This window comes from Pezoporus occidentalis, unplaced genomic scaffold (genome assembly GCF_034315485.1).
Source record: "Pezoporus occidentalis ecotype Australia unplaced genomic scaffold, CSIRO_AGI_Poc_V1 ctg88, whole genome shotgun sequence".
NCBI classification, from domain to species: Eukaryota; Metazoa; Chordata; class Aves; order Psittaciformes; family Psittacidae; genus Pezoporus; species Pezoporus occidentalis.
The window spans coordinates 1,414,404-1,432,529 of NW_026916242.1; the positions used below are offsets into that span (position 1 = coordinate 1,414,404).

At 37.3% G+C, this 18,126-nt stretch overlaps 1 protein-coding gene across 7 annotated transcripts in view; it reads right to left on the reverse strand.

The window, feature by feature from the left end:
- MYO3B (myosin IIIB) overlaps positions 1 to 18,126 on the reverse strand; it is a 207,580-nt gene that overhangs the window by 94,515 nt on the left and 94,939 nt on the right. For all 7 annotated transcript variants that reach the window (XM_062604656.1, XM_062604653.1, XM_062604655.1 and 4 more), the window contains 11 exons: positions 10,339 to 10,435; positions 9,330 to 9,446; positions 8,356 to 8,460; positions 5,562 to 5,645; positions 4,694 to 4,896; positions 4,228 to 4,326; positions 3,528 to 3,642; positions 3,024 to 3,150; positions 2,668 to 2,878; positions 1,441 to 1,588; positions 1,045 to 1,198 (listed from right to left, as the gene is read on the reverse strand). In XM_062604656.1, the coding sequence (XP_062460640.1) occupies positions 1,045 to 1,198; positions 1,441 to 1,588; positions 2,668 to 2,878; positions 3,024 to 3,150; positions 3,528 to 3,642; positions 4,228 to 4,326; positions 4,694 to 4,896; positions 5,562 to 5,645; positions 8,356 to 8,460; positions 9,330 to 9,446; positions 10,339 to 10,435 (1,460 nt within the window). The remainder of the gene's footprint in view (positions 1 to 1,044; positions 1,199 to 1,440; positions 1,589 to 2,667; positions 2,879 to 3,023; positions 3,151 to 3,527; positions 3,643 to 4,227; positions 4,327 to 4,693; positions 4,897 to 5,561; positions 5,646 to 8,355; positions 8,461 to 9,329; positions 9,447 to 10,338; positions 10,436 to 18,126) is intronic.

Below are 18,126 nucleotides of genomic sequence, written 5' to 3' on the forward strand. Positions count from 1 at the left end.
ACTTTGGAATTTCAGGAGGTGGGAGGAGGGTGGCAGAATTAATTACTGCCTGGCACATCTGGAGAGGGCAGAAATTTCCCACTTTACTGTCTCCTTGAGGGATCCTGCTGTGCTGTGTATAGATCAGCAGTATGACTGATCGGCACTGGACCAAGGCAAGTGCCTCTGTGAAAGTGTAAGTTCAATATTCAGTATTAACTGATTTATAGGACCAACAGGGAAGCACACAGCTTTAGTACACAAAAAAAAAGGACTGGAAGGAAACCACAGCATTCATTCTGTGACTTAAATTCAAGTTTCAACTTAGCCTAGCAGAAGTGAAAAATCATGTACATATATCATGCAGTATAACAGGCAGCTGTTATTTTTCTCTAGCAGTTTGAGTTTCTGCTACACATTCCATTGAAGGAACTGCAACTGTGTTTCAAACAGCAGGGAAAAATGTAGCTTTAGAAAATAAAAAGCAGGGCAACTGTTTTGAACCTGGCATGCTCTCCATGTTTTAAAGTTTGCACCAAGATTTGTTAAAATACATGTAAAATATGCACGAAGGAAGGGGGATATTCAGCCAGATGGCACACCAGAAATAACACACACTTTCTATTTATGATGAGATAATCTGGAGCAAAGCAGTATTTTCTAATTGGATAAACATGGGCCTAGAAGCCTGGAAGATCTAAATTTTACTCTCAACACTAATGCTGCTCACAGGGTGGTCCTAGACACTAGATTCTACAATGTCTCAGCCTTGCCTTCAGTAAATTGAGATAAATGCTGGTTGATGCTGGTCTCATACAGGGACAAGACACAGGTTATTTCTTTATAACAATGGAAAGACAACAAGACCTAGAAACCTGATATATCATAAAACTTTAGCAATATGAAAAGAACAGAAAACACATGAGCAGAGGAAAATAATGAAGCACAACGACAAATAATGTACCAAATGAAATGGCATAGCCTTAGCAGGACAACTAAGCTAGCTGTCCATTCTGCCTTATCAAAATACATTTGTTATTTCCCATAATTTTTGTTTGCACATACCAACTAAAGTTAGGTCTGTTGCTTGAGGAAATCGACTTTCTTCATCTAGTAGAGACAGGAGACCCATGGGTTTCTGGAGGAACATATCTAGAAGTGGACGGTTGTCCTCATACTCTACTGTAGTAGCATCAATGCCCTCACTCTGATATTCCATCTACAAAGTCACCAGCACAGTTTCAATACTGAACCAGTAAAAGCAACATCATCATTAGATCATTTATGATGCTCAGCAATACTCTATATGCCCCAATAACATTATTTACAGAACTCCAACTGAAAGATGTTGTTATCTGATCTGTGTATAAAATCACATACCCATTTTATAGATTATGATGTATAGATTATGTTCTGTCTTTCAGGATAGCGATTCAACTAGACTGCATCAGTTGAATTTACCTGCTCAAGTGCAAAGATATGTTGATTGAAATAAAATTGAATCTGTTCATTAGCGATATTTATGCACAGCTGTTCAAAGGAATTTCTTGCGAAGTTCTCAAATCCAAATATGTCTAGTATCCCAATATTCATCCCATTTTCAGTATTGCTGCATGTGAAAATACAAACAAAGTTCATCATGGGCAGGGCCAAGTTACAATAAATATGGTAACCAAGATTGCATAATTGATTCAATCTGTCTGATGCAAAAAGAGAGAAGAAAAAGTGTTTGAGCTTAAGACAACTTGTGCAATTTTTCAGCATTGTTAACAGTTTTGTTTTTCACTTGCTTCTTTCAAATTTCCACGAATAAGGCAGGCGAATCATAGGTACGTACTTAACAGACAGCAGCTATATTAAAACAAGTGGTTTCAACAGGCATATCCCAAATAAAGATATTGTCTGCTCCTACAGGTGTACAAAAGGCGTCAAGCTTTAATAGCATGTTTTTGCTATACTCAGCCAGTAGGGTAATTACCGAGTCTGCTGCCGCTAGAAGGTGAACTGTTGAAAGCCCATGCGGTAGCTCAAGCAGACTCATACCAGTCACCATCAGAACTGCAAGTATGGATGAGGCCATGTCTATACAATATAGTGAGTACAGCCAAGTACAGATCTCAGATCAGAGGATTTTCACATCACCTAAGGGGTTCTCTTGTTTCTAAAAATCTCTACAGCTGCCTGAAAAGACCATAACAGCCAGATCAGTACCTGGCAATGAAATCATAAGGATGCACAAGGTGAATGTTTCTGTAATTATGAAAAATTAAAAAGAAAATCACATCTCAAGTAGCAGCACAATAATAATCTGAGATTTCTATTTATTACCAGCTTACAAAAGCAGAAGGATTGTAAGGACTGTGAATACATACTAAAGTTCTGCAGTATATTCCAGCTATTTACCAGCCTTTGGTATGATTTTAATGTTCACTACATCAGAAACATGTCTCTAAAGAATTGTACAGCACTCAACCACCCAATTTCTACCGACGTCAGTGCAAAATTCCCCTCAGCTCTTTGAATCTGTTGGGGTTAATGTCCTGGTAACAGAATTCAGTATCACAGCATGAAAGCCATTTTGAAGCCTTAGCCAAAATAAACACAGCACACTTTCTGCAAAATCAAAAATATACAAATGGAGGAACACATATGCACACTAAATACACAATTCAGTGATGTGTAACTTGCCATATATTTTTATCTGGCTGAAGCAGCGTATTAATACGATTTACGATCCAGCTGAAGAGGCGGCCATAAAGTGCTTTAGACATGGCATCTCGCACATCAGCTGCTTTGTCCACAGTGTTTGTTCGGATAATAGTCTCCCCTCGTGTTACAACACAGTGGGAGGTTAGGGCCTCTTGAAGTTCTTCTGACCCAATACTTAGCAGTGCAGCAGCTAAAAGACAGTGGGGAAAAAGATACAGGACTGTGATTATGCAATGGAAATCACTAGCATTGTCCAACTATTACCATGAGTTAGACATTCTCACAAACACAATCATATTGCATTTACAGAACTGACAATGTTAAAATGCATTTACCATTATCTAAGGCTTCTGGGTTGGGAACTTCACTTTTATCTGTTTGGTGTTGTGAAGAAATGGCAGCAAACTCAATATTTCCGGTACTTAGGATTCCAGTCAGAATTCTGTACACTGAGTACACTTCCTGTAAAGGATGACAAGAAGCACTTTTAAGGAATCCAATTAGATATACAGAACATATTTAGGCTATTAAATAAAAACATGGGCACTGGAATGGCTATTAAAGCATGTATCTTGCTCTGAGACCAAGTTCTATAAGCTCCTACTGACAGAGAAAACCATGTGACAGAGGATTGTGGATGGATGCACCTGAGTACCAAGACCTCAGGCTGGTCTTGGCTTCCAAGTGTGTGGTTATGCTTCCACAGTTTACTTCTGTCACAAGAGATCCTGTGGCACAGACGCATACCCACAAAATCAACCGGCACTCTGTGCACAGGCAGCACTGGGGATGATTTTCATAAAGAAGGTCAATAATGGTTTAGCAATTGGATCTCTTACCTCATCAGTGAATCCTATAATCCTAAAGCAATGCTGAATTGCTTCAAATTGTCTTCCATAGGAATCTTTAGTAACTATATCATGCATTACTTTTCCAGTTTCATTATCAATATATCTATATAGAGAGGGAGAAAGAAAGCACCATACTAGCACATACACCGGTACAATCTCCAGTGACTTCAAAGCAAGTCCCTCAGTAACTGGAAAGAGCATATATTTCAGTATCTTCCAATTATATACTTTAGTACTAATTTATAAGAAGCTTTTGTTTCTGTTGCACTAACTTTTGCTTATTCTTAGTATCTATTATAGTGTTACCAAAATTTCACACACATCCCCTCACTCATATAGATCAGATGAACCCCAAGTACAAATACCAATTAAAAAACAGATCTCCAAAGCATATTCTGGGTTCTTAGGGAAGCATTAACATAAGAAATCATAAGGCAATTGTCCTGACATGAAAGTATAACAGAACATCCACATGATAATAAGCTTGATTCTTTCTCCTCCTCTTTAAATAGTTCAAGTTCTCAAACACATACAAATAATGCAATGCCTTATTGTCCATCCTCTTCAGTTGTGAGGATTAAAAAAAATCCTTAAGGGATTAAGAGAGATTTTAAGGCATCATACTGAAAACAAGAGCTGATCAATAACTAATTACAACAAGCAGTTAAAACAAGTGAGTGATAGTTACCTAGGAGGCTTTTTATCAGGAAGTCTATATTCAGAAAGCTTCTTCTGGTGATAAAGGCCAGCATAAATATAATAAAAGATATGGAAGTTTTTCTCTCCCCTATATAAAAAAAATCATCCATTTAAAGCACATGTGTTTATTCTTGTGGTATCTTGTACAAGGTAAAAGGAGATGTTCTCATCATGAGCTCACTGAAATACGTAGCAAATCTCCCACTTGCTTTAATGTTGTAGGATGAGCAGCTGTGAAACACAGACAACCCAACCAACTACAAAATTTCTCCAAAGAATGGAGCCACTCTAGCTTCCACTCCAAAAGAAACTGATGATTCTTGTCATCATAGCACTGTACAAAGGCTCACTGCTTTAGCAGAAGACACAGTAGTATTTAAAAGAAAGATTTTTGACAATTAAAAAGAATGAAAACATTACATAAATGTGAAAGGACAGACAATTAATATACCTACACAGCCTGTTTTATGACCCTTGATTTTTCAAGTAGATACTCAGAAATCTTTGCCCCCATTAGAGCTCCTGTGGGTGTAAACATCATTTCCAGATATTTTCCAAAGCGACTTGAGTTGTCATTGATGGCAGTGCAGGCATTTCCAAATGCTTCAACCAGAGGATTTACCTGAAGTATTTTCTCACGCAAAGCACGGTTATTGGCCTTGACAGAATAGATACAGATCAGAAGGATCATGAAAAGAATATACTGTTTAACCATAAACCAATTCCTGCTTCAGAAGCATAGCATCCCTTTCTCATGCTTGTATGGACTTAGATACTGCATTAACCTTTGTACTTATAAAACAACAAGACCAACAAATTGATGACGAAGTCTCCCACAGGTAGGAAACCCCAGATTTTTCTTTCTCTGCAATTGTTCTGCTTCTGAGGTATCATACAATTAGTCAGAGCACTGAAACCATTAAAACTAAACACACCTACTTAAGGTTAACTTTACACACTTGATTTTCCGGTCATTTTGCAACAACAGCATTACTCATAACATTTAAATGTTATGCCATAGCAAGATCTGTCATTTTTTACTGTATAAATGAACATGGTATATTTGATAAATATTGTAAGCAACTACAGGCACTGAACACTCAGGATCAGGCACCTTCTCTTTAAAAAAATACTGAATGGTTTGGTGTGGGTCATTCTCTAGTATCTTAATTCAATACTCTCACATGCATGATCACTCTGTCCCTAATTCAAGTGGGACAACTCACATGAACATCTTTACGTATTAAAGAATAAATAAAGTGGAAACTGGAGGTAGTGTTGGAAGGATTTGTTCATAGTTTTATATGATTGGCAAAGAAATACCTTTCCCAAGAAGGTCAAATGTTGGACGATCAGATGGGCACTTTCTGTCTTTCCAGCACCACTTTCCCCACTGATGACAATGCACTGAACACACAAAACCAAAGTTAAGTGCACAGCTCACCACATGATCAATTTCAGCTATTATGGCTTCTAACTGTTATTTAATGCTTAGCACCAAGACCACAAAATACTTTAAGGGTCAACTCCCTCAATTTCCTTCTGAAAGGAAAGATCAGCAAAGGCTCAGTGTAATAATTTATTCCCTAGATTACTAAAATGCATCTCACAATGCCTGACAGCAATGCGCACCTGTGTGAAGCAGTGACTGAATTTCTAAGAGCTAAGACATATAAATGAGTGACCACATCTAAAGACTAACAGACACTATGAGCATACGTGGCTTGTTTCAAATGCATAAAACTCAGCAAATTGCCCAAGCTCAGTTGATGTGGCATAATTCAACAGTGCATCTGAGCTCACTGTATTGATTTCATATGAATTATCATGAAACACAGGGCACAGCTCTATGTAATACACTGACCAAAAGTCTCCTCCTGGCTTTAGAAATAATCTTAAATAATTGCTGCTGTGTAGAGAGATTTTCTGTAGGTGACACTGATATTCAAGCTAGAACAGCAAACTAGCATCTAAACATTCCAGAAGAATATGCATCTGCTCATTGGATGATTTTGGGAGAATACATCCATCCATCTTCTTCCTGAGTCAGCAGTCTTAACACATGGTATTCTATAGGCTCAGTAAATGGCTTCCAGACTCAGGGATTAGCTAAAATGGCCTAAACCACTTGGTATCCTCCTCTCTGCTGTTACACATCATGGACGAGACAGAAAGAGAAGACCAGTACACCCTGAAGGCCAGCACACCCTGAAGGCCACCTGACAGCTGAACACCAGAGTGTGAACACTTCAGATCATAGGAAGTAAGAACTTCTAACAGCATTTATTATTTTCACAGTTTTTCATGTGTTCTACAGGTCACCAGTACATTAGCCTACTTAGGGTACAGTATCAACTAACATATAATTAAAATGTTAACACTGAGCAGTTGCATATATTTGTGTGTTTTTATGCAAACACCTGAAAATTATTTGAACCACACTATGAACATACAAGATTCTAGGCTGGGAGAAGATACAAGGTCCTTGATGCAATGACACTTCATATAGAACTATGCTTTGTGAAAGGGTTTGAAAGATGCAGCAGTTCTCTGGTGGTGTCTTGTGGTGTCTGACAGTAGCTGCAGGAATTGACTCTAAACAATGTGTGCAATATGACATTTGCAACTCATATATTTCCTTCTTGACAGGTATTTTTATTGTTCTCAGAAACAGATAACCCAATGATGGATTTACAGGGTTATGATACCTAAATTAATTGTCTTTGTGTGACTACAGAAGTCACGTACAACAGTTTATACAGTTAATGCCTATGACTTCTTAAGTTGTGAAACTTGTAAAATTGGCCAGAACTTGCTTTTAGCTTCAGGAGAAATGTTAGACCTGGAGTCAATTTTCGGGCTTCACAGGAAAATACAAGGGAAAGCTCAATGGATAAAACAAACAATCTATTTTTGATCTGGCTACAGTGCTTATGTAATGCACCTTTACTTGAAGAACCATAACATTTGCTATGCAATGTAGATAAACATGTTCCTGTTACCCTTTGCAAACAGAAAACGGGAAACTGACTTAGATCTAAATGGAATTTACTTCTTAAACAGGTATGAAACATATTATAACAAAGATGTACAAAGTCAGCCTGACAGGCTGATGTCAAAACTATTATTTTCCTTGGATAACAAGTTCTCACATAAATTACTACACAAGAGTACCTGTTTTCTCTAATGTCTCCATCAAAGAGCATATAAGTCATTAAAGAACTACTAGACACCTCTCAGGCCAGTCTACTTGCTGATGCTCCGCAGACCTCCTCTTTTCTTCATCTTCAATGTCCCTTTTATTTATCTTCTTTGCTTGGTATTTTCTGACTGCAGGGGTTTTACTATTTTATTCTGCTTTTGTGATTTTAAAAAAGCATTTTCTATGAATTATTATGTAATATGCAAGGTAAAATCAGAAGGATTTTATAAATAAAAATAATTATTACGTCTTAACATTCATGTACGTACAGTGCATCAAAATAGAGCATAAATTTACAAAATAATGTAATAAAAAGAAATCTAGCTTCTATAGCATGGTATTTCTTTCTCATTAAAATCATTGCTATGTAATTTGATTTGTGTCCTTATTACATTTATATTAGGCCTATCCTTATTATACTTTACTAAAAAAATTAGTTCATAGTTCCTATTTTTGTGACTTGTACTTAAAGGAATTGATTATCCATTGCTGGATAGTGTCTTTACGCAACGGAAAAGTGGTTCTAACTCAATCTGCTATTGCATTGAGACCCTCCTCTTTTACATAGGTGCGAATTATTTCAATACCTAGTGCAAGTCAGGCTACAATTAGAATGTGCAGCAACACTTGCAGATGGTATCAACTGCCAGGATTTCATGGGTGTCAGGAAACTATACTGGGCAGGCAATCCTATCATCTTATTTTACAGTCTTTTAGTCTCTTTTATGGCATTGTGTCCTGTTCAGAATTCCCAAACCTGTCTATATTTCTGTTCTGATCTTCCTGATGTAGGAATAAAAGGCTTAAAGAAAAAAAATTTCCAAAGTACAAAATAACAGAAAATTAGTCATAGCCATGTAGCATACTGGCAGTATGATTAACATGAAGTTTAAACCCAAATGAACAGATTCTTACCTGATCTTTGCTGAATGTAACCATACTTTGGTAGGCAGCATCCGCAGAGGCAAATATGTGGGGGGGATTCGATGAACGCTTCACACCATGGTAAAGCTTAGAGAACTAAATTTAAAAACAAGATACAATCATCAAAATATGTAACTTAGCTATGTAATAAAGAACTGAAAAGAGGCGAGTTCAACAGAAGGTAGTTGCCTCTTTTTTACCACATAATTTCCACTGAATCACCTGGAAGAACAGTGGTAATTCTTGGCACTGCCTAGCTTCCAGAATGCAAATTACAACACCTAAAATGCACTCCATTTCCCCCATTATACAGCAAAAAGCACTGTATCACAAGGAACAGAATTTCAAACACAAGCATTCAACCAAGGAAATACCCAACTTATACAAAAGAAACTTCAAAGACAACTGAATTTGAAACCCGCCCCTTCTGCCTGCAACCTTGATATAGGCATCCATGGAGACTAAGATTTATGACTTCACCTCTTTTCATATTTGTAGGGAATTAAGCTGCCTCTCTCTTTACAGCATTCAATTCACTTGTTTATTTTAAGAAGCGGTTGATGGCACAGGAGATGTAATAAACCAATAGTCAGAGCAATTCTTGAGGAAGCAACAGCCTCAGCATGAGGAGGTTCATATAGCCATCTTCTGCTTCCCAGAAGAAAGCCCAGATGAGAGACAGAGCGGAGGCTGGGGTAATCTTCACCCCTCCTGTGGAATATGTGCCATCGAGCAGAGAGGAATGGAATCAAATGAGGCCGAATCAGGGCTGAGGGGTGGAGGGAGTGGGAGAGGGAGGGGATAAAAACCGTTGTAGCTACACTTTTCTAGAAGAAGAAGAAAAGGCTGGCTTTTCATCTGTGCTCCTACCTTTCAACATCACTTAAGCATTTTAAGTATTTTAGCCGGTGGTGTTAATACAAAATGTAAAGTGAACAGTGTCCACAGCTTGGATTCTCTCTTACCTGGGGAGAATAAATGCTGAGATTCTGGAAGGGGTTTAAGGCTATTAAAATGTCTCCAACATAAGTATAAATTTGTAAGTCAGCATAGCGTTTCTGCAGCTGATGGATAATTGTATCCTGAGAAGATTACAAAAAGTTTGATAGTTAAACAGTATTTTCCCAGTTAGGAAGATTTTTGTAAATATGCTGAGAACACTAATTACGAAATACTTATTATAAGTGTTACTAATTATTTTTCAAATGCCAACACCACAAAAACAGACAAATATTTTCAAAATTCTTGCTAATGCCATAAACCTAAGTTAAATGGCAACTCCTATTTCCAGAATAGTATGTATTTTGTTATACCAGCCTGAGAAGAAAACCTTCTGAAGAGAAAATGGCCATGCACATTACTGCTGCACAGTATATTTCCATTAAATTTTTTATTTGGCCATGAAAAAAGGATAATAATTTTTCAAGGATTAAATTTTAAGTGGTAATAAGAGACTGTTTTAAAGAGGACACTAGCACAATTTAGTACCATGTCTTTTTCTTGCTGGCATGGAATTTAAGGATCATCAAAACAAAAATTTACAGATACTCTGCATGTAGGTGATACAGTGAAATATGCAACTGATATTGTTTTATGACTTTTTATCCAGAAGCTGTAGATACCATATTACTCTATAATTTCCCATAAATATAATAACCCATAAATTCGCCAATTGTAGGAAAAATCTCTTAAATCTACATCTTCAGAACTAAACTTCACATTTTAGGAAACTTACTTACAAAATAATTTAAACTAGCATCGCTCATAGTTAAGTTCTTCCACATAACACATTTCACTGCTATTGCTTTTATGTCACTATATAGAATACTAATGAAGTGATGATAGCAGAGCAGTCACATGACAATGCCATGGTGAGACAAGAAGGAATTCTTTTCATTCTGTTAAAAGAAGCCTAAGAAACAGGCAAATTGTGAGACACAATTGTCAGAAACTGCTACTCAGCCAGTACAGTACCTCGTCTAGAACTTCTAGATTTACCAGATCATCATCTAGAGAGTACTTGTCCGCTCCATCCACACGGTAAGGTCTTCTAGTGTGTATTCGTTCATGCCTGCAAGTGTGTTAGTAGAGCACCAGTGTTATAATACTGTATCAAAGACAGCAAACATTAAGAGGCAGTGGAAAGTCATGGGTGGGTGGTTTTGTCATGCAGAAAACACAGACATGCTCTCTGAAATACATATTTTTGCCTGCAATATCCTTTTATAAAAGCAATAGGTCAGCCTGCTGTCCACTGTAATACGTTTTCTCTTTCACAATATATAACCCTATTTATCGGTGCTCAGAGATGAAGATTTACCTGTAAACTTACTACTCCCCACTAACACAGTAAAGTATCAAACATTTCTTTTCCCTTCCCTTCTCACTCTAAGTTAATAAACTACCACTCTGTTTAATTAAATCTTCCACCCATGTACCTAGCCTATAGTATTGTCATCTAATGGTTATAAGAATCAATAAATAGTATAAAATCCTTCTGTTACCTTAGTGTATGACAAAGTGCCTCCTCAGATGACCCTAGATCTGGCCCAAAACATTTTTGAGCCACAGCTTCCATCAGACTCTAAATTGTATGGATGTTCAGTCAGCTTGTCCTCAGAGATTTAAGTCACACAATAAGCAGCAGAGACAAACTGTCACATAACCCCTTTATAATCAGATTATGCTGAAGGAATCTTTGAAAATGCTGTGTATATGTTTTTAAACAACACATCTTGTTGAAACAGGGACAAATCAAGAGGCTGTAAATATGTCTTCCGCAGAGGGGGTGAAATATGAATGCTGTAAGCACAACTAGGCTTTTCTTTACAACAAACATAATCAAAGCATAGTAGGAGGACACCCACTGAGATACAGTCTGCATCCTGCTGAGTAACATTTAGCATTGATCCTCAATGACAGTCCTTGACAGATTGTTTCTGCATTGGTTGCCATGTAGAATGTAGGAATCACATGATCACACATCCCAAAACAACGCTAAATATTACATCAAGCACTAACAGAATGGTACTCTGACTTGGCAGAAAACACTTTTTATCTACAATGCTGAAGATATAGAAGGTCTTCTTTTCTTTAATTGTATCTTCATATACTCATGGAATCCTGTCTCAAAAATGAGTGTACAGGCTTTTGCTTTTTCCCCTTTATGAACGCTTCTACATTAGAAGCTAGTGAGCTTTCATTTAATATGGAGAACATTTTCATATCCAAGATCTATTATATCATCATCAGAAGTATTGCATGAAAAGTGTCTAACACAGAGGAAGAAGACTGTTAGCTATGAGTACAGCTACACTAATAATTGTGAATCATATTTAAAGATCCTAAATATTTTTATGTCGATTTTTATTCTTTTTCCTTATTTACTTTTGGCTACTCAGTGAGTTCTGGAAAAGTATTCCGTAATGGTTTATCTAACCTGTAACTAAATGAAAATATGAAAACTGTTTTGTCAGCTAGGAAATAAAACAGCAGGAACATAGCAGGCTTTGCTGACAGTCCCACTTACACTTTACATCCTGTACGTCCAAAGATGGTAGTTTGCTTGATCTTGTACGTAAGAAGAAGTGAAAGAAGGAGAACACAAATAAGAAGCTACGAAAGAAAAACTGTTAAAGTGGATATTATTTCCAGTGGGCAGCATGATGATCAAGCAAATTTGTTCAAAATTCTATTCAATTCATTTTTTTATTAAGTGGTGGGTTGTAGGGGGGTGCTGCCTTTTTTTTTTAAAAGCAGCCACTATATTCAAGAACACTACACTTTGCTGACAAGCCAGATCCTCAAAGGAATAGGAATGCATGTAAGTGGCCTAAGATACTGTTTGGGTTTTGGTTTGTTTTTGTTTTTTTTTAATTGTTTTATGTTTCAAACCAGAATTCAACCTCTTACTTCACTGCAGAGAAAAACGCTGTTGTAAATAAAGTAAATCATTTAGAGATAGGAGCACCCCTCAGCATATATTTTAACAGTTGCTTTTCTTCATGGAGATGTGACTAACAAAGTGATGGCCAGACATCATAACTAACATAACTCATCTGTGAAGCTTTTGCTTCCTGAAACAAACCACCACAGCCACAATATCAAATTGCAACAAGTTACAAGTATGGATGTATCTACCAGAGGTGAAGGGAGGAGGGGGAAAAGGGCACATTCAAACCTAAGCATCTCTAATTGCAGAATGGCTTTGTAAACTAATCTGTTATCTGATTGTGTATTAAACTCCCACTGTTTGTTCTCCTTAAGTAATAAACAAAGTTTTTTTTATTAGTATTGGAAAAGGGTGGGGTTTTTAACACTTTGTAAATAACTAAGGAAACTGGTACTACTCAAATACAAGTAAAACACATATACCTTTGTGCATACAATTTCTTGTGCTTAACTCATTTTCCTAAGTACATGATTAGGAAGAGGATATTAGGAGCATAACATCACATTAGCTTCAAATCTCCTGCTGGCCTCATCAGTTTTCTACTGACCCTATGTCCTGCAGATACATTGACAGAGGGGGAAGGAAGAATACAGAGAGTAACCTTTAATTATTTCCAGAATTTTACATAAGAAATACAATCTGTTTTTAAAATATTAAAAATAAAAATCTTAAAAAGCCTAAGGAAGGAAACACTTTCAATTGGGGAAATAATTGTTAGTATATGCTTTGCATAAAAAGTACAATTATCAGCCGTTTTTTCAATTAACTTTCCTTTCTGATGACATACAAGGTGCACAAGAAACAAAAATCAAAGGTGTTAATTTGCCTTAAGGTTCCAGCAATGTTCTGAATCATCCCCTGGAGGATGTAATCTTTTCACTGCCAAAAGAAGTGACAGAAAGGGCCATTCAAAGTACCGAACCTTATCAAATCTGAGGAGCAACATTAGGTTTATTCCAGAATTCCAGTGAGGAACACTGTTAAATAAGGTTCTATCCTCTCAAGCACCTTCCCTTTGCCTTTTTATCAGGTACGCAGGAATAGCTGGAAGCAACAGATTTTGCTTGGATTTTGGAGGAAGAGCAAAAGGCAAGAAGCTTTTCTCTCTCAGATGAACAACTTCATTAAGAGGGTGGGAAGCATTTGCTTGTTCTACTTGGGGAAGAGGTAAGTTGGAAAGAAAATCTCTTTTTGTACTACGTAACAGCCATAGTCATAAAAGTGCATTATAAGTGCGCTCATAAGATTCTGCTACCCAGCTGATGATGGGGAAGAAAAAGCTAGATTGACCACACAGACTTCTAGATCAAAAAGTCATCTTGTGGGCAGGTCCACCCTAAGACAGGAAGCAGCATACACCAAGAATGCTTATGTTCATTGGGAAGCTTCCTCTCTGATCTCTCCCCTCTCCACTCATAACATTCTTTAATGAATGCCATTACCTTGGCCTCTTGCTGCAGTTAAGCATTTACGTTTACTGGTTTATTTTTCCCCAGGATTCACATAGGAAAAACTGTTTCTGTAGTTGTTCTCCATTACATTACTGACAATTTTTAAATGAATTGCACACAAACTGAGATTTACAAGAAAATACTCAACACAATGAGAAAGAAAAGAAGAAAAGTAAAGAGTCTGCTACTGCTGCACCGAAAAACACAGCCTATTTCCCACACATTGCAAAGACTGAATTTTGCCCCCGCGCTTCAAGTTTCAGCCTGGTAATTTGCTGAAGCAAGGTCATAACAGAAATACTGACACAGCCTAATTACAATATAAATGCTGCAGCTATAGCAAAAATCTGTGCAACCCCCTGTAAAAACACATACACTACAATTAGAGCAAGGATCACCTTGGGGGGCCACAGTAGCTTTGAAATAAAAAAAAAAAAAAGGAAAAAAGAAAAAAAATTAACTCATTTGCCTAATATTCATATAGAAGAAGGCTAGAAGAATTGCATTGAATTATATTGTGTATAGCATCAGAGAACTATTTCTGGATCTGTTTTGGTTATTATCTCTGAGTCCAAAGGAAATTACTGGCTGGATGCAATCAAGTTCCTTGCAGTTAATTGCTTTCAAAACTTAATGTGAGCTGGCAGAGAAGCTAGATATCTGGTTGTAAGAATTACTTCCTTGGATGGACTACTGCTGTAATCCAGCTGGCTAATAAGGGGAAAGCTGCCAAGCCACCACAGTCTCATCCTAATACCTGAAAGGTAGCCTAACATACCTGTCCTTATCAAATGATTACAAGCTTTTATTTCCTTTCTCTGCTTGCTCCCCCCCACCTTCTTCAAGTTTGATTCTTCATGATGCTCAGATTTGTGTTTTATCCTTCAAAATGCAAGGTTTTGTAACTCTGTTCCACACTGCACAAACAAACTTCTAAATGGTGACCAGCAGTAGCACACTGACCCAGCATGACCCAAACTCTGAACTCTTTACTGTCTAGAGTCAGCTTGTTTAAAACCTTATCCATGTAAACACACAAGTTTTTTCATTCTTTCAGACACTGAAACTGAAGGTTGGTAGAACACCTTTTCTGGTTGATTGCTATGAAGAAGCTTATATACAGAACATAAGGCTACCTCATCTGCAGGAAAACATCCAAGAGAAGAATGAGCCATATCTGAAGCTGGCCTCTTCAAAGATGTTGATAACTGGGAAACTGTCACTTTGTACAAGGATACCATTTGAATAACCTGAAAGCATTTCACAGCCCTTGTGCAAGCACAGGATTGCTAAAATGAAAAAAAAAACAAAACCAACCCAACAAAAACTAACAATCCCCCCCCAACAAACAAACAAACAAACCATGGTTGAAAGCGTGTGACAGCATTCCCTCTGATTTTAAGAAATGATTCCTCCCTATATAGGGACAGCTATATACTGGTGGGAATAAGAGTGCTCTAGTTCCCAAGATGAATTACAAATTAGTATCCATATGTTAAAAAGTAATGATGTATTTGACTTTAGAATAGGTGGAAGAGAACAATTCAGCATTGCTGAAATGAACATACATGAAACAACATTCTGATGTACTAACTTCGGCTTTTTAAGGATTAAAGAACTTTTATAGAAATAGAACTAGTGGACTATTTAACATCAAATATGTTTCTTAAAATAAAACTTCATATAACTGCTTCTATGTCAAAGCTGTTAAACGTACATTAATATATTGATTTTCATTTATGCCCTGGTATTGTTAGAAACTAGACAAAACATATACGTAGTTACCTGATAGCTTACGAAAGGGATATGGAAAAGAAATACAGAAAATACCCAGAGCTCATCCTTATGTAGCTGTGAAATTGGGCTTTCTCACAAAGCTTTTCCCCAGAAGAATATAAGGAACAGGCAATTCAGGAGTGGGGTGCTTATGCTGAAATTTCAACTTCACTCAAGATCACGGCAAAACTCAGACTTCAGCCTATAAGATGCCAATAGAAGAATACAGGATTTTCTTCCTCATAAGTGTGGAAAGAGGGGTATCCTGGCTGGCTTTTCTGAAATTGAAAAGACCTATTTGCATAAGGATAGGAGATATCTGCATCTCACTGTTGAAAATAATTTAGGGAAAAAACAGAGCTGGTAAAAAGGCTTCAAAGACCATCTTTTTCAGTAAAAAAAACAGGAGCAACTGTTAATGCCATTTTTTCATTTTAAACTTTTATTAGCATAAACCTTTTCATTATTAATTTCTAACCTAAAAATAGAATATAAAGCTCACTAGTAAGTGAGCAACAATATGTTTGTCAGCAACAAACTTATGACAGCACAAATATATGTGTTAGTAGGCTCCTTTGAGCTCAGCAAGGAAAATGAAGCGCTCATTCAGTTCAGAGGTATGAAGAACTGTGCTGAAGTTAAGCCTAGCTATACTGCACACAAATAAGTTTATAAATGAAGTATGAAAGAAACAGTATTTCAGTCTGTGTGTCCAGAGGTCAATCCAGATGATCCTGCCAAAAGGGGGGCCAGCTTGCTTCTTTCTTCCTCTCTCTTCCTTGTTCCTGGTCACGTGGAGTATTTCATCCTTTACACTTCAGCTGTATCAAGTGAGGCACCCATGTGCAGTCACTAACAGGGTATAAAATTATCTGTGTGTTTCTGCTGGCCCTGTTTGTTCTCTTACTTTAGAAGTTCTACTTCAGGAAGTTTTGATAATCACTGGAGTTGCAATAAAAACAGCACCATGAGCTTGTTCCTGGGAGCTGTGGGAAAATGAAAGAAGCCAGTTCTCTCCTTTTCAGTAGTAGTGAACTGCTAGATCAGCTTACCACATCTCTCCATCATACCCTCTAAATCAGTAATACTGACTTTCCAGTCTGCAGGCTTGCTCTCAGGCAAAATGACCTTAAGTGATGTCCCAAAATAGGCAAAACTGGCATGGCTCAATTGGAAAGAGAATACTATTAAAAAAGCTACAGCTGCTAAATCAGTAAACCCAAAGATGTAAATCCAAAGCACTGCTGCTTTAAGACTTTCAAATGAGAAAAAACCCAGATGCCTCCTGGTCAGTTGTCATCACCAGTGACTCCCTGGGTCCCTCAGCATCGAAATGCTGTTAACACCAGCATCCCTATGATTTTCCAGTTTCTGAAAATTCCGGCCTGTGCCTGAGAACATTTTCTTATCTTTCAAATGACTGATCTGTAGTGTTGCTGTACTCCTAAAAAGGGCATCTACTTTTCTTTATCTCTGAACCAGGGAATTAATGCACATTTCATTGTACCTGTCATGGGCACATCAATAAACAGAAAAAGAATGCACATATATCCAGTGGTACAATAGAAAGGTCTTACTCAACATGGGCTTTAATTGGCCTATTTACTTTGAAGTGGTGACTATACATTCAGATGTCTTCTACAGATCACCGCAAATGAACGCCAGTAAATATTTTTACTGTATTAGCTGGTCATATGTTCCTCTGCGTGCCAGATTCTGTACTGAAAATTGCATTATAAATGCATTACAGAGTTTTTACAGGCTTTTAATTGGTACAAATTTTCCTAGAGGGTACTATCTCCCTATTACAGAGCCAAGCTCTTTACTACGTCTATCCTCTGGGGAAAATGACAATTAGATGCTCATGGTGGTTAGTTAGCTTGCAATAATCTTATGTTTGTAGTCCAGTATTAACTGTCTGTCCCACAGACTTGTTTTTTTTGCAGGGATATGCTTTTGCAGTCTCATTTAATCAACTTTCAAATCTTTAGAAAATCAGCACTTCATCATTGTGAACAATGTTGTAGATTTCAGTGGTAAAACCTCACTAAATTTTTGTCCTCACTCAGCATGCTCTCAGCCCTGATTAAAGTGGGCTGGTGCTGCAAAGAACAAGTATACCAGAGTATAACACTACACAAATCAGAAGGACATTCTTTAATAGCAGTTAGGTCTATTTGCCTCAAACTGAAGCCAATAGCAAGGCACACCGGCTTCACAGTAAAGACAACTACTTCTACAGCAGCCTAATCATGTCTCCCCACAAATCATTCACTGGCAGAGGAAGAAGCCACCTACTTCAGAAGCATTGTCTAAAAACAAGCCAACAGTCCAGTAAATAATGAGATGGGTACAAAGAGACTGTTGAGAGTAAAGCTTTGAGAGTAAAGCTTTAAAAGTAAAAAAGAAATTATAATAGACCTGGGAGAGTTGAATTCAGTGAAGAGAAAGAACAAGTGGGCTGCAAACTACAGGTGAGGAGGAATACCAAGAACAGAAAAATGGCTGGAAAAAATAGAAGAACCTGAGCTAGGACTTTCTGAAGGTGGAGAACAGAAACAGAAGCTATTGGAGTGGTAGAGG